The 15572-nt window shown below is 43.7% G+C and overlaps 1 protein-coding gene across 1 annotated transcript; it reads left to right on the top strand.

Annotated features, from left to right (window-relative positions):
• The first annotated feature begins 130 nt into the window (after nt 1–130).
• Nucleotides 131–14326, top strand: ENPP4 (ectonucleotide pyrophosphatase/phosphodiesterase 4). Its single transcript, XM_004710880.3, has 4 exons — nt 131–199; nt 8887–9745; nt 10335–10505; nt 11038–14326. The coding sequence occupies exons 2-4, from the start codon at nt 8911–8913 to the stop codon at nt 11400–11402; spliced, it is 1371 nt and encodes a 456-aa protein (XP_004710937.1). The 5' UTR covers nt 131–199; nt 8887–8910; the 3' UTR covers nt 11403–14326.
• Nucleotides 14327–15572: the final 1246 nt, after the last annotated feature.

The following is a 15572-nucleotide window of genomic DNA, read 5'->3' as shown; positions in this document are numbered from 1 at the left end:
GGAAGCGGCGACGCTGACAGCGTTGGCGACGGCCGGTGAGTGCGAGCCGAGCGCGCCCTGCGCTTTGGGGAGAACTCCCTCCGGGCCCCCTAGCCCGCTAGAAGCTTCGGGAATTGAGGTGGTATAGCACCCCACCCCCACCCCCCACCCCCTTTCCAAACACATCCTCCAGATGCTGCCCGGGACGTAGGGCAAGGACGTAAGTAGTGGGCCAAAAGGCGTCTAGGCGGGCGCGTTGGGAAGAGGGTGGACTCGCTCCGGGCGTTAGGGGTGAACCGGGTCTGGGGAGCAGCCCGGGAGAGGAGGGGGCGCGCTGGGCGAGGAGAGTGGGGAAGGCGTCGAATTGTTTAAAAACCGAGCAGGATTTCCAGATGCATCTGTGTTCGATTAGGATATCGGTTTAATTATATCTGATTCTATAATTATACCAGAAAAGAATTTGTTGGAAACCCAAGAGCCACCCCCACCCCCGCCCAGATAACCAGGTAAGGGCTTTTTAAGGTCGGCACTGTGAAGCATTTGACATTTGAGAGCGCTCCTTTTCCTTGTTCAACCCGGCCTCTCTCTCAGACAGGATCCCCGTTGTTTTACAGACTTGGGAAGTCAGGCTCAGCGCACCCCATTTTACAGACCTGGGAAGTCACCGGGCGCTGAGTGGCACAGACAGGGCGTGCAAGCATGCTCAAGCGTGTGCAGCTAATAACAAATTGGCTGTTGGTTTGCACCAGAGCGGACTCCACAAGGGCTTTGCCCAACCTACCTGGTGACCTAGTGTACCCAACTTTGAAAACTTGCCAAATACTGTAGGATTTGGCAAATACTTGCCAAATACAAATAGGATTTGGTTTTGTTTACTGTGTAGATAGAAATTAATATAGGTGGAGCTGTTTTTGAAGAAAGTTCCTGAAAGATTTTAATGTGACCCAGAGAATTGGCGACTCATTTAGAGAACGTTAGAATTCTGGGGCTCTGTTAAGTATTTAAGGACCAGTTAAATACTGGTATTGCCCTTAGGTCGTTAGGAACATCACTAGTAGTAAGACTAAAGTTCTCTTGGAGTAGACAGCAGCACTGGGACAGAGGACAGACAGGGGCTGTAGGAATCCCAGTGGTCTCAAACGTCAAAGAGCACACAGGCAAAGCCGGGTGAGGACACTGCTTTTGCTTAGTGACCAAGAAGGATGCTAGGAGTTTCCTCAGTTCTCAGGTGGCAAGTTGAGCCACAGGAGTTTCAGTGTAAATACTGCTTCAAGTAAAGTTTTTGTATTACAAATGGGGGGCATGCAAATAGTGACAGACATCTTTTACCATGTTCTACTATTGTTACACCCCCTGTCTCTCCTGCCTACCCCTGCCCCCAGCCTCCCCACTGCCGTGGGCTAAAAATAACAATTCTGCATGTCATGCATTCCAGCAGGCAAGAAGTTCTTGCCACAAGAGCTAGACTGTTTTGTTTCAGAGCTCAGACCTCTTCTTGCTTGTCATTCAGGTGGATCCCTGAATGTTACAGATCCCTGATACTTGGTAGTCTAACAATTGTTGAGTTGCAGTCCATGTGAAAACTACTTGAGAACTCAGTGGAGATCTGCTTATTGCATAACACTTCCTGTTAGAATGAAACCGGATGGGGAGAACACAGATGTAGGCAATGCTAATTTATGGCGTTGTGGCAGAATACATTCTGCGAACAGTTTGGAAATGAATAGTAACCAGTAGAGTTTAACCGAACTACTACTAGACTCGCTGACTTGTTGGAGAATTGGGGGCATGAGATTAATAAGAGCTCAACAAAGCTACCATTGCTTGCTTAAGTTGGGCAGTCACTAGACTTGACTTCATCATATCTTAAAAGAAAGGATTAGACTGAATTATGTTACTGTGTTTTATAGCTTCACAATGATGTCGTGTAGGGTTTTTCCTAACCTAGAATCTTTGTTACTGAAATAGATAATAAAGGAAATAACTTTGGCTGTGTGTTCTGTAGTACGCACCCTGTTTTACACAGGAGACTGAAGCTAGCAGGTTAGAGCTAACCATTTTCTTGCTACTAGATTCTAGCCAGTACTAAGGGATTAATGAACCCCAGGATATATTTTCTGATTATCCTTTTTCATTCACATAATAGGGGAGAAATGATATTTGTGTGTCTGTGGTGGTGGGGATACAAGGTTTTGTTTCATTGGTGAATATGGAAAGTGGTATGAAACATTTTTGTATTGAAACACATAAATCTGTAGTATGAAGTAGAATACAAAGTTCTCATAATTTTTGTTTTTTTAATCATTTTATTGGGGGCTCATACAACTCATCACAATCCATACATCCATCCATTGCGTCAAGCACATTTGTACATTTGCTGCCCTCATCATCCTCACATTTGCTTTCTGCTTGAGCCGTTGGTATCAGCTCCTCATTTTTCTCCTCCCTACCTGCACCCCTCTCCCTCATGAACCCTTGATAACTTATAAATTATTATTTTGTCATATCTTACACTGTCCGATGTCTCCCTTCACCCACTTTTCTGTTGTCCATCCCCCAGGGAGGAAGTTGTATGTAGATCCTTGTAATCAGTTCCCCCTTTCCACCCCACCCTCCCTCAGCCCTCCTAGTATTGCCATTCTCAGCACTGGTCCTGAAGGGATCATCCACCCTGGATTCCCTGTGTTTCCAGTTCCCATCTGTACCAGTGTACATCCTCTGGTCTAGCCAGACTTGTAAGGTAGAATTGGGATCACGATAGTAGGGGGAGTTCTCATAATTTTTGAGGCAAAATTAGACCTCAAAGATGTTTTCTGTTTTGTGACCTGGCATTGCAAGTGCATTTAAGATTATAATGTCATTCCTCTCCACTTATTAAAAATAAATGTAACTTTTATTGAGGTATAGTTTATATCTACCATACAATTTACATGTTTCACCGAGTTGTGCATAATCATTTAGAAAATTTTCCTCACTTCAAAAAGAAACCTCATACGCACTGGCAATTACTCCTCATTTCTGCTCTTTTAACGCCCTCAACCCCAGAAAACCACTCATTTCTGCTCTTTTTCAATGCCCTCAGCCCCATTTATTTTCTGTCTCTGCAGATTGGCTTGATCTCGACATTTCATATTAATGGAATCATCTTAATGGGCAAGCTCTAAGATTGCCTTCTTTCACTTAGCACCCTGTTCTCACCAGTCATTCATGTTAAAGCACACATCAGGACTGCATTCTTTTTTATTGCTGTCCCCATTGTATGCACACCATATTTTATTTACCTAGTCACTAGTTGATGGAGATTTGAATCGTTCCCATTTCTTAGTTATTCTTAATATTCTAGCTAGGAAAATTCATGTACAAGTTGCCGCGGGTATACATGCATTCATTTTACTTGAGTACATATCTAGGAGTGGAATTGCTGGGTTAAATCGTAATTTTATGTTTAATTTTTTTAAAGAACTGCCTGAGTTTTCCAAAGTAGCTGTACTATTTTACGTCTACCAGCAGTGTGTGAAAGTTAGAATCTGCCCACAGCACTTACTGACATAGAATCTGGCCACAGAGTGTGTGTGTTGGTGGTTGGGTGGTAGACATCTCACCCTCCCCGCAGGAGACTGGGGTATGATTCCTTTCCAGTGCACCTCGCACACAGCCATCATCCACTGTCCATCTGTCCATGGGAGTGTGTGTGCTGCTTTGATGTGAATAGGGTTCAAAGGAGCTTCCAGACTAAGACAGGAAGAGAAGAAAGACTTGCCAAGTTGCTTCCCCAAATCAGCCATGAAACCCTATGGATCCTCACAGGCCAATCTGTAACCAGTCATGGGGATGGTGAAGGGCCTGCTAACATTTCACTCCATTGTACGTGGGGTCACCCTGAGTTGGGGCCAGTTGGAGGGTAACTGACAGGAGTGGCTGTGAAATGTGTCTCATTGTGGTTTTGCCTTGAATTTCCCTAAGGTCTAATGATGGTGAGCCTATTTCCATAATCTTGTTTGCCATGCATGTATCGTCTTTCGATATTTGATCCAGTTTTTAAAATTGGGTTGTCTTTTTATTGTTGACTCATAAGAGTTCTTTATTGATCCTGGATACAAATCCTTCATCAGATACCCGATTTGCAATTACTTTCTCCCATTCCTTATCTTTTCACTTTCTTGACAGTATTCTTTGAAACACGTTCTTAATTTTCATGAAGCCCAGTGTACCTACTTCCTTTGCCACATGTGCTTTGGGTAACCCATCAAAGAAGCCCTTGCCCAACTCAGAGACTCAAAGATGAGCTCCTGTATTTTCTCCTTCAGGTTTTAGCTTTTACACTTAGGTGTATGATCCATGCTGAGTCAATTTATGGTGTGGAGAAAGGACTGACTCTATTCTTTTGCATCTGTTTGCCCCAGCACTTTGTTGAAAAGACTACTACTTACCCCTCCCTCCCATCTAATAATTTCCATCTCTCTACTCTTTGAAGTAATATTCGAGGTTTTAAAGTAAATTATGCATTTACATAATTATATTTATATATTAAAAACTTTGAAAAAGTGTTTGTTTTAAAAGCAGTACTTTATGGTGCATGGATCTCCAGCACAGCTTTGTAAAGTTTTGGTGTGGCAGAATGCAAATCCTGTAAGCAGTCAGTGAGGCCTGTCTGTTTTTCCTTGATGACAGCCAGTGTCAGTATTTTGATAGCCTATGCCTGTTCTGAGTCTTACATATTTGAAAATATAAAGACTTCTGCACTTTGGCAAATGGCACCATTCTTGTATTTTGTGTTTGGTGAATGGATTGAGTAAGTATTTGTTGCATTCTCTTTCTTCAATCACCTAAAAGTATATGTCGGCGAGACTGCATGTGTAGGAATTAGTTTCAGGGCATTCTGGAAACGGACTCTTATTGAAGAGCTATTAGCGGTCACTTAAATAATTGATGGATGGCTTTTGCTCACCTGGAAAATCCATTTCAGATAGATTGTGACAGCGTGGTACCATAAATGATAATTCAAGGTGATGATTATTTTCTGTAGCTATTTGACAGTAATTTGTGTACTGTTTGAACCTTGATTATAGCTTCGCAAACTTAATGGGCCTGACATCTCCCTTACTGGGGGGGAAAAAAATCAGTGTTCCCCTCGGCAATTAAAAACGTTTGTGCTAAAGTTCATAATCCAGGACAATGTGCAGGTATCTGCTTTTGCATTGTGGCCTTCCCTGGTGACACCCCCCCTCCCATTCAGTCCAGCGCCCGCCCCCAGGGGCAGGATCTCCCACTTTGGGAAACACTAGCCTAGCTATAGGAGGGTTTGATTGCCAAGCAGAGGTGTTCAGACATTATTATAGGCAGGGCACCCCTTTACCACTTTTTGATGAGGGCAGTGCATGAATAGAGCTGTGCCCAGGAAGGTGCCATTGGCAGCAGATGCTGAATGAGAAAGATAAAGACGTTGAATGAATAAAGGTAGGAAGGTCAGGTTTAAAACCATAGTGCCCTGGGCAGGAAGGAGGGGGTGAGGGTGTTAAGAAGTGAGTGTTCCAACAGTGGAGCTAAAAAAGAGTGGATCGTTATTAAATAAGCTTGTAAACTGTCGATCCCCATACCAATATCCAGAACCAGACGATTCTAGGTGGAGTAGACATTGGGCGTCAGTTCAGCCAGCTCTCCTCCCTGATCCTCGTGTCTACTCTGCCAGTTGACAGTGTGCCGAGAAGAGGCTGGAACTGTTGTAAAGGACTTGGCCCCTGTTGCAGGGGGACAGCTGTGGAGGCGGAGAGAAGGCCTGCAGGGCCGGCCTGGCAGCTGAACACCTATGTGATTGGGTGGGGTTTTCACACGGGAAAGAGACAGAGCAATAAATAGTACTTCTGCTCTTATTTACAATAGAGCTATGAGTATCCTTTCCCCCTGGAGGAAACAGTAGGTCATCTCTTTGCTACTTCAGTCTACTGTGTTATTAGAAGAAAAGTAGTCGCGGATTGAGAAGCAGCTGTACCCAGAGAGACATCTCGGAAACCTGAGTGCTCTTTACGCGAGTCCTCACTCAGCCTGTCCGAACCTGGGGTAGCAGCCTGCATGCTGGTTCAATGTAACAGGTCAAGAGAGCCCAGTTAGGCCTCCCATGGAGGAAATGAACTGTATGTAGACACCGTGTCGGGGGATGTGAGGTTCTGAATTAAAATGGAAGGGGCACAGTCTAGACTCTTGGGAGCTGCCGGGGCTGAGACGGGACCGGGCCAGCCCTGTGGGCTCTCTGCCCTGCTGCTCATTGAGGATGTGCTTTGGCCATGGTCCTCTGTCCTGTTTCCAGCTTCTTCGAAAGCCACCGCAGGGCCAGCCAGCATCACACTCAGAGGATAGCCCACCTCATGTTAAAAAGACCGACGTTGCCCAGGTCCAAAGGTCCCTTCCATATAGAACCATGGGTGCCTTGGGTCTTCAAAGATGTTTAGTAAGTGCTTTGAGCGGGAGAAGACTGCAAGGTGACTGTTTCAGCACAGCCAGCTGGTCTGTTTGAAAGCGAGAAAGTCGAGCTGGGAGGAAAAGCCCCCAGAATGGACTGGTGAATGGAAAACCCCAGGAGTGTGCACCTGCGCACGGTGACTTTGCTCCCTAGCCCTGTGCTGAAAGCTCCACGCACCTTTGCTTCCTCCTAACGATGTTGCCAACACGCTGGCCTTCCTGCTGCCCGTTTCTGCGACCTTGGCTGGTAAACCCTGTGCTGGGTGTGACTCCTGGACCTGGGGTCTGACAACTCCCAAATACTGAATCCACCCTCCCGGCTCTGGGGTCATTCCCTCAGAGTACTCCTCCAACATCAGTTCTTGGACCTCTAGACCCCAACCGGCTCTTCTCACATCTACGTGAGCTTCAGTGTAGCTGCTGCAGCTCTACTCTCAGCCAAACTTTTCTCGGCATCTTCAGCCTCCTCCTCCTCCTTTTGTTTCTAACAGGATCACAAGCCTGGGTAGGTTTAGCTGCCGGGTTCTGTTCATGCCCTGGCCAGGGACATCAAATTGCTGAAGAAAATCAGCCAACAGCGTCACAATTCAAGCTACCAGCTGTCATTATTGTCCACTGGTTCCAAAGTTCTCTCCCCACCCCTCCTCACCCCTCCTCACCCCGCCCCCACTCTCCAAGTCAGCTATTTCAGACATTCTCCATGGTCCTAAAGCTGAACCTTCCTTACAGCCCCCTCCCTCAGGAATTGATCCTGTTCCCTGCTGCACTGAGAAGGCTGCCCCTTCACTGCACACCTGTGCAGCTACCTCTCCTTTGCTTCTTCCTGTTAACATGACCCCGGTGTGCTGCAGTCCACCTACAAGGATCCCCGTTTCTTTGGAATAGAAGATGTTAGACACAGAAGGCCCAGGGGTTTAATGGAGGGAAGTTGGTTTGTGGATACTACACATGGATAATAAAAAAGAAGGGAAACTCAGGGATAGCTGTGAGCCTGGGCTATTAGGGAGAAGTGTTAACTCCTTTAACTGCAAAAGAGAACGATCTAAATTAAGTAGGTTTAAGAAGGGGGTGGTGATCAAATTCATTGCACCTACTGCCTCAATCTCCTCAGAAGACTGTGGCCTCCTGGTCCCTGCAGGTCATGACCATGACCGCTTGTTAGTCTAACTGCTTGTTAGACTAAGGTGGGACATTTTCTAAAAAGCATTCATATTTCTAACTGATTTCTGCATTTTTTTTTATGCCAGTGTTTCTCAAGCAGAGCTGCTGGTAGCAAAACATGGTAGAATTTCTAGCTCGTTTCTGTGGTTTCAGGGGGAAGCTTCGAGCACTAGTCTCCCCTCTGGGACCCTTTGGAAGCTTGGCATTTCTGTACTTTAGGAAAAGGGATATACCTGCTCCTCATGTATCAACATGGTTAGGTACCAGAGACCAGGTCACTAAGCACCATCAGGATCACATGAGGAGGAAGTGGTAGCCCCCAGTCTGGACTCTGGGGACTGCTGTGTTCCGGAACCCAAGGCCATGCGATTGGGGCTGGTGCTCAAACAGATCTGGGGTCTAGACACCGGCTGGGCGTGATGTCAGGATGGCTGGTGGGAATTGCCGTGCCTGCCACTGCCCCGCAGACCAGGGAGGGGCTCTGCAGAAACCAGTGACATGCTGCCGGGCTGGGAGAGCTTGGAATCGGACTCCGGTGTCTAGTAGGCAGGGTCTTCAGCTGCAGCCCCCAGGCTCTGGTTACCCTTCCTTGCCCTTCCTGCTTGCAGGACCTGGTCCCTCCAGGACGCTTGCATAGAGGAGCAGCTGCAGCAACTTTCGTCCCCTCCCCTCCCCTCCTGGGTCAGACACAGCAGGGAGCAGAAACCCTGATTATATGCGCTATGCTATCAGAGAGCCAGTGCTTTACTATTGTCCGAAATGGGAAATGGCCGGAAACATGATCATAAGTGGGAAGTAGGTGTATTTCTGTTTCTTCATGGATTCTTTTAGAATGTTTTGAATCAGATGAGCATGGCAGGCAGACAGAGCATTTACGAGCAGTGTAAGAATGACTTGTTCTCCCTGCAGTGTAAAGATCCCATAAGAAATACCATATATACTCGAGTACAAGCCAACCCAAATATCAGCCAAGGCACCTAATTTTACCACAAAAACTACACAAAAAATTGTGCTAAAAACAGCTTATACACGAGTATATACAGTATATAATAGGAAATTGGCCAAGTAAAGGCAATTTTCTTTTCTTTCTTTTCTCCCAATTTTGCTTTATTCCGTTCCCTTTCAATCAACGATGATATTTAATTTTTACTAGGGCAGCCAGCCTATAAAGTGCTTATCAATGCTGATTGACCTCTCAGTAGCTAAAATTCTGAAACTTAATTTCCATCAAAGACCATGATTCGTTCTAAATTATGGTGTGTGTATGTGTGTTTTATTTGTTTATTGTAGGAACACCGATTGCTCTTCTTCAACATGCTCATGATGAAGTTGTTACTAATACTTGCCTTTTCTGGACTCGTAGCTGGTTTTAGCAGTAACTCCTCTGACAGTTTTCTACCGAAGTTACTGCTAGTTTCCTTCGACGGCTTCAGAGCTGACTACCTGCAGAACTACGATTTCCCTCACCTCCAGAATTTCATCAAGGAAGGCGTCCTGGTAGAACACGTGAAGAACGTTTTCATCACAAAAACCTTTCCGAACCACTACAGCATCGTGACAGGCTTGTATGAGGAAAGCCACGGAGTCGTGGCCAACTCCATGTACGATGTTAGCACAGAGAAACATTTTTCGGATGCTGATGACAAGGACCCTTTCTGGTGGAATGAGGCCGTGCCCATTTGGGTGACCAATCAACTTCATGGAAACAGATCCAGCGCTGCTGCCATGTGGCCTGGCACCGACGTGTCCATTCACAACACCACACCTTCCTATTTTATGAACTACAGCCCGGCCGTGTCATTTGAAGAGAGACTAAATAACATCACCACGTGGCTGAGCAGTTCGAGCCCACCAGTCACCTTTGCAACGCTCTACTGGGAAGAACCAGATGCAAGTGGCCACAAGTATGGGCCCGAAGATACAAAACACATGAGCTCCGTGCTGAAGAAAGTCGACGACCACATTGGTGACCTAGTCCATAAACTCAAAATGCTGGGACTGTGGAAAACCCTCAATGTGATCATTACCAGTGACCATGGGATGACCCAGTGTTCCAAGGAAAGACTGATCAACTTGGACACCTGCATTAATCATACACAGTACACCCTTATTGATGTGACCCCAGTTGCGGCAATACTTCCCAAAATGAGTAAGCACACATGACGTCCTAAGGGTACAGCTAGTTGAGTGGGACCAGCTGATTGAGGACGGGGAGTTGGTACAGGAATGAAGCTCAGGCTTTTTGTACGTCAGGAGCACCTATGATGACACTTACCTCCACGTGAGAATATGGGTTTTTCCATCGTTTTCAAATTTGGGGCAACTGAGTTCATGGTCTGGGTTCCAAGTGATAAATGTCCTTGTATTTTGAAGGATTTTCTAATTATTTGCACTGATGGAAAGAGGAAGCCCTTTATCTTTAAAAGCGTCTTGGATGTTTGTGTGAGACCCATCTTTCTGTACCGCTCTTATAACAAGTTTATATGAGCTTAGGGCACCAGACATGAAAATTGCCCCCGCTCTCTAAAAACACACCGGAGATAATTCACAGAATAATGTGTGTTCTGTAGATGTCCATACTGAGTCCCCACCACTGTCCTGTAATTGTTGTCTCGTTCAGGATTACAGTGACACAGTAACTAGCGCTGTTGAGAATACATTTTCAGCTATTCAGGGTGCTTTTTGCTCCTTAGCAGCCACCCATGACCTTCTCTCTTTTGCGATTGCTTCCCCTCCAGATGTCACGCAGCTGTACAATAAACTGAAAGTCTGTAACCATCACTTGAGCGTTTACCTCAAGGAAGACATTCCTGCCAGATTTCACTACCAGCATAATGACCGCATTCAGCCTATTATTTTGGTTGCTGATGAGGGCTGGACAATTGTGATCAATGAAACACTGATAAAATGTAAGTATTTCCTGAGGGCATCTCTGGTTACTGTGGGGATACAGCACAATCCTAGCGCTGTGTTAACGTGGAACTCTGTTTAAGAGACCCTTACGTGACATGTTCCATTCTGTGCTTTACTGGATGCTTTTCGGGTCTTCATTTGAGAGCAGTTTATAATGACAGCAGTCTCGCCCTTGGCTTGGAAGGGTGGTTGGCCACTAACTAGAAAGGGAGTGTAGTTTGAGTGTCCTACCCAAACTGCAGTCTGTAGGTGACTTTCTGATTGGTTCTCGAGGTGTGCAGAAAAGGAGAGCGAGGGAAAGGAAAGAGGGTGGTGCTCGTTGGCTGCTCTAGAGTCAGCTGTGGACTCACAGTGAGCCGGTGTTCAATGGGAGGAGACCATCAGATGTTCCGTGGCTGAGTTTTGGAGGACGGTTACCAGGCCTTTCTCCCTCACCTCTCTTAGTCAGGACGTTTCAGGGAAACCATTCGGCAGCATAGCAACACAGAACCTGATCTTCTTTACTAACATCCTGTCTTCCTCTTCCAGTGGGTGACCATGGCTATGACAATGCGTTGCCCAGCATGCACCCGTTTTTAGCTGCCCATGGCCCTGCATTTCACAAAGGCTACAAGCAGAGGACAATCGACAGTGTGGATATTTATCCAATGATGTGCCACATCCTGGGATTGGAACCACAACCCAATAATGGAACTTTTGGGAATACTAAGTGTCTGTTAGTCGACCAGTGGTGCATTAATCTCCCAGAAGCCATTGGGATTGTCATTGGTGCACTTCTGGTCTTAACCACTTTAACTGGCCTCATAATAATCATGAAGAATAGACAATCTGTACCACAACCATTTTCCCGACTTCAGCTACAAGATGATGATGATGACCCTTTAATTGAATAACCTGTGCTGAGGCATTTTTTAAAAAAAACAAAGTCACAAACAAAGGACACACACAAGGAATGGTGTCATAACTCTGAAAGTGATTATGAAAGGCAAAGATGTTCGTGCCAACATGTTTCATAGTTTTGTCTTTTGTTATGGTGCATCAGCCAATATACAGTATACCCTGACCATCGTAAAAGTCTCTAGTAAATTCTTACCAGTTAACAGTCTACTTCTATAACCAGAAACATCTTTTGAGAAAAAATACTCTGTTTTCTATGTGTTCATTGTGAAGATGTGATACATCTTTAAATTAGAATACTAAAAATTTAGTAGGCATGCCTTTCTACTAAATTTATATATTTGTACATGAAAGAAAGAAATCCTTATGCAATTATTGAATTTTTTTGTATCAGGGAAGAAATGTTTCCTATATTTTTATATTGCTATTTAATAGTTTGTATCCCAAGTAAACCCTTGTAGTAGGAAATCCCTTTCAATGGTTAATAAAATTAGTTAACCCAGCAGTAGATTTTGCACATGTAAAGTATTTTAGGGAAAGCTATTATAAACCAAAACTAACGAAAGTCACTTGATAGGAGTCAGTTGTAACTGGTATCTTTAAGACTTATAAGTTGTTAAAAGCCTTTAAAGACTTTCTCTTTGAAGATAATCACTAGTAAGAAATTTGGAATGTAGAAAAGTGGTGCAGACATTTGGTCAATGCTTTTGCGGCTAATGCGTTTGTGTAAGTCATTTGTGTGTGTGTGTGTGTGTGTGTACAATGTGCATGCACAAATGTCACGTACTTTGTCGTAGAAGGAAGCCAAAGGTGAGTTGGGCTTTTTATAGTTTGGTTTTTACAGTCCCCTGAAACACAATTCTCAGAAAATCTTATTTTTACATTTCATATTAACTTTCTCCTAACTCACAAGTTTAAATCTTAATTTTAAAAATTATGTTTATTTACAATTTTTAACTTGAGGCATGCAAGTGCTATAGAGAGATTTCCTACCTGAACACGCATTTGGGTTAGGTTGGGTCAGAATGAGGAAGACAGACATTTTTGGTCTTACTTTAGGGTTCAGAATTCGAAATGGAATATGTCCATTTTGACCTTTAAAGTCAGTCAGTCAGCTAAGGGATAGAACATTCTCTCAAAACTCTGTGGACAGTCAGTAGCCCCAAAGCTGCCTCTATTTCTGTTTTCCAGTCTTTGGATGACAGAAACAATGGCCCTGCCTCCATCTCTGACCAGGCCTGTTCAGTCAGGGACTGACTGTGGGAAAACCATAGTGCTTCCTTGGCTAGGTGGTGCCTCCTGAGAATGACAAATTCATAAGCAGAAACTGAGCCGTGGCAGACCAGGCTTTATCTAGGAGAGACATTGCATCCAAGAACCACTCACGACTTGAGACAAGAAATTCATTAGTATCAACAATGTGATCGTTCATTCTTTAGCAAGATAAACTGGGTCATTGTGCTGCAGATGCAAAAATAATGCACAGAGAATGTGCAGTGTAACTTAGTGTTGATTACCTGTGATGGTGAAAAATACTGTGCCAATGGAACATTAATTCCTCTTCTTGGGTTACTGTTAGTTTCTAGAGCCCATTTGAGGTCCCTGTGTTAGTAACTCAGACTACAGATGGCTCGAAAGAGCTGGTTGTCTGGAGACGGGCACCATTAACAAATGAAATACAGTCCATAGGCCTGCTGCTGCTTGGTAAATTTATCTCCACTCCCCCCCACCCCACCCCCCACAAAAAAAAACACTGAAAGTTAGAGATGATAGGAATGAAAAAACAGAAAAATTCTTCTGAAATTCAGTTTCAGTTTTTAAAAATAACAAAGAATTGAGCTGTCACATTTAAGCCCCCTCCCCTTTAAGTAGTGGACATATTTCGATCCCGGTCTTCGCAGTGCGGTGAGTTTTAGTGACTTCATTAGGTTGATGGGAGATCCAGGTAGCCCACCTGAGTGGGATTTATCCCACATGATAAAATAGGTGAGGCTATTCTGTCACGGGCTTAACCCTTTCAACAAGACACTCACCTGCTTGTCTCTCATTTCATTATAAAAAAATTTGCATTTTAGATGAGATAAATTGCTTTTATATGTGTGAGCAGGGCAGTATTTGTTCAAAGAGTTTATGTTGTTCTGTTGAACTTTGTGTATTAATTCATGTTTGTTTTGTTAAACCACCACTCTTTAAGCTAATTTCTCTTCTAGTTCCCTAAGAATAACTCTTGGTAATGTGATCCTCCTACAGTAAGATTCTGGTGGGTTTTTAAAAATGATGGACTGAGACGCTCAGTGTGGTCTGGGTCGTCAGAAGTCCTGGAATCCAGGAAGTATTCAGTTGGGCATGACAAGAGCCACAACCGGCAATTGGAAACGTTTGGGTGCAGTGTTTTGCTGTTCTTGTTAAGCCAGTGGAAGCCCCTTTCAGAATTGACAGTCTGTTTACTCAAGAGGGACGACAGTTCTGCGGCTGTTGTTACTGTACAGGTTCTCCTAGACTAAGACGTATTTGAATGCTCCGCACCATAGCTCTGTGTTACTGCGCCCTTGGGCTTGGTGGAAGTATCTGAAGATCAAAGATCTTGGAATACTGGAAGGATAAGAGTGCATTTCACGGTCCGTGGGCGGGCCCCCTGTGAGCTGTATCTCACAAACTGGAAAGGGGATCGCGCGTCATGCCTTCTGTTTGGAGGACTTCACCGTGAACGCTCAGAGCTACCAATGAAGAGCAGACATGGGATGGCGAGTGTGTATTTATTGTCAGTTTTTAAAGTGGTGTTTACATGAAGTGTCATGAGTGTTCTTTCAAGAAATGTATGTGCAGTACCTTAAGTTAAAGTAAAATGTTTTGACTTGTTTGAATTCATAGTTAATGACTTTGCTTATGATTAAACATTTTTTTATGTGAGTAAAACCTTCCAAAGTGTTCTTACTGTAATTATTAAGTGTAAATATTAATTTCCATGTCATTGATACACTTTTTTCATTGGGCACTTTCTTGTAATATATCTATAGTGTAATAGAATGTTGAGATGACAGTGTTACTGCGTAACCTCACACCTTGATACAAATGTTTTTTATTCTGTACATTCAGGGTTGTGTGTATGACATTTCACCAGATCAAAACCATGGACATGGACACAATTCAGCATAACACCTTCCCTGGAAAGGGAGTTGTGCAGAGCTTCTAGAACTTTCACCCACTGACTCAGAGCAGTCGTATTCAGAAATGTAATAGCCTAGCATGCCTATTGTAGCAGAGAAAAAATTTAAAATCAGTGCTTAATCTTCCACTTTACAAAACCAGAAAAAGATGAAAATAATCTAAAGTAAATGGAAGGAAGGAAATAATATTAAGGTAAAAATCAGAATTAATGAAACAGAAAAGCCAAAATTTTAGTTTTTAAATATTAAGAAAACGGTTTAACTCCTAGCAAAAACCACTCATAAAAAAAGTAGAAATTTTGTTCTAGCTGTAATTTTGGGGAAATTGTTACAACAAAGCCTATGTATATCAAAAAGGATAAGAGAATATCATGCTAACAAGTTGGACAATATAGGTAAAATGGACAATTCCTTGAAAAATACAACTAACCAAAGATGGCACAAAATAAAATGGAAAAGTTTAATAGGCCCTAGATCTGTCGCAAATCAGTGTACCAGAAACCTGAGTCTAAATGAGTTCACTGATAAGTTCTATCATACACTTGAAGAAATGATGCCAACCTTACACAAACCCTTAGAGAACCCAAGGAAGGAATATAACCCAACTGGTTTTATAAGGACTTCCTAATACTGGTGCCCAAACTGGGTGAAAAGATTCAAAGCGCATCATGTACCACTGTCCCTGTGAACAAAAAGGCGACCACACTCAGCTAATGTCATTTAAGAGTCCGAATTTCAAAAGGTTGAAACGTCATCAAAGGGGTGAGATTATCCTAGGGATGTAACATTTGTTTAGTATTTGAAATCAATGTCATGCCCTATATTAATAGGCAAAATAGGATACATGATCATCTAAATCAATGTGGAAAATGCATTTGGTGAAATGTAACATCTATGATTTTTCTAAAAAAAAAAAAAAACACAACACCCAAACTACAGCAAACAGAACAGAAGGCAACTTCCTCAAGCTGATCAGAACTCAAACCACAAACCAGCCTC

This window comes from Echinops telfairi, unplaced genomic scaffold (genome assembly GCF_000313985.2).
Source record: "Echinops telfairi isolate 266 unplaced genomic scaffold, ASM31398v2 ScPeMD7_3533;HRSCAF=4204_1, whole genome shotgun sequence".
NCBI lineage: Eukaryota > Metazoa > Chordata > Mammalia > Afrosoricida > Tenrecidae > Echinops > Echinops telfairi.
Note: the sequence above shows the minus strand (reverse complement) of the source record. Positions and strands in the feature narration are given on the sequence as shown.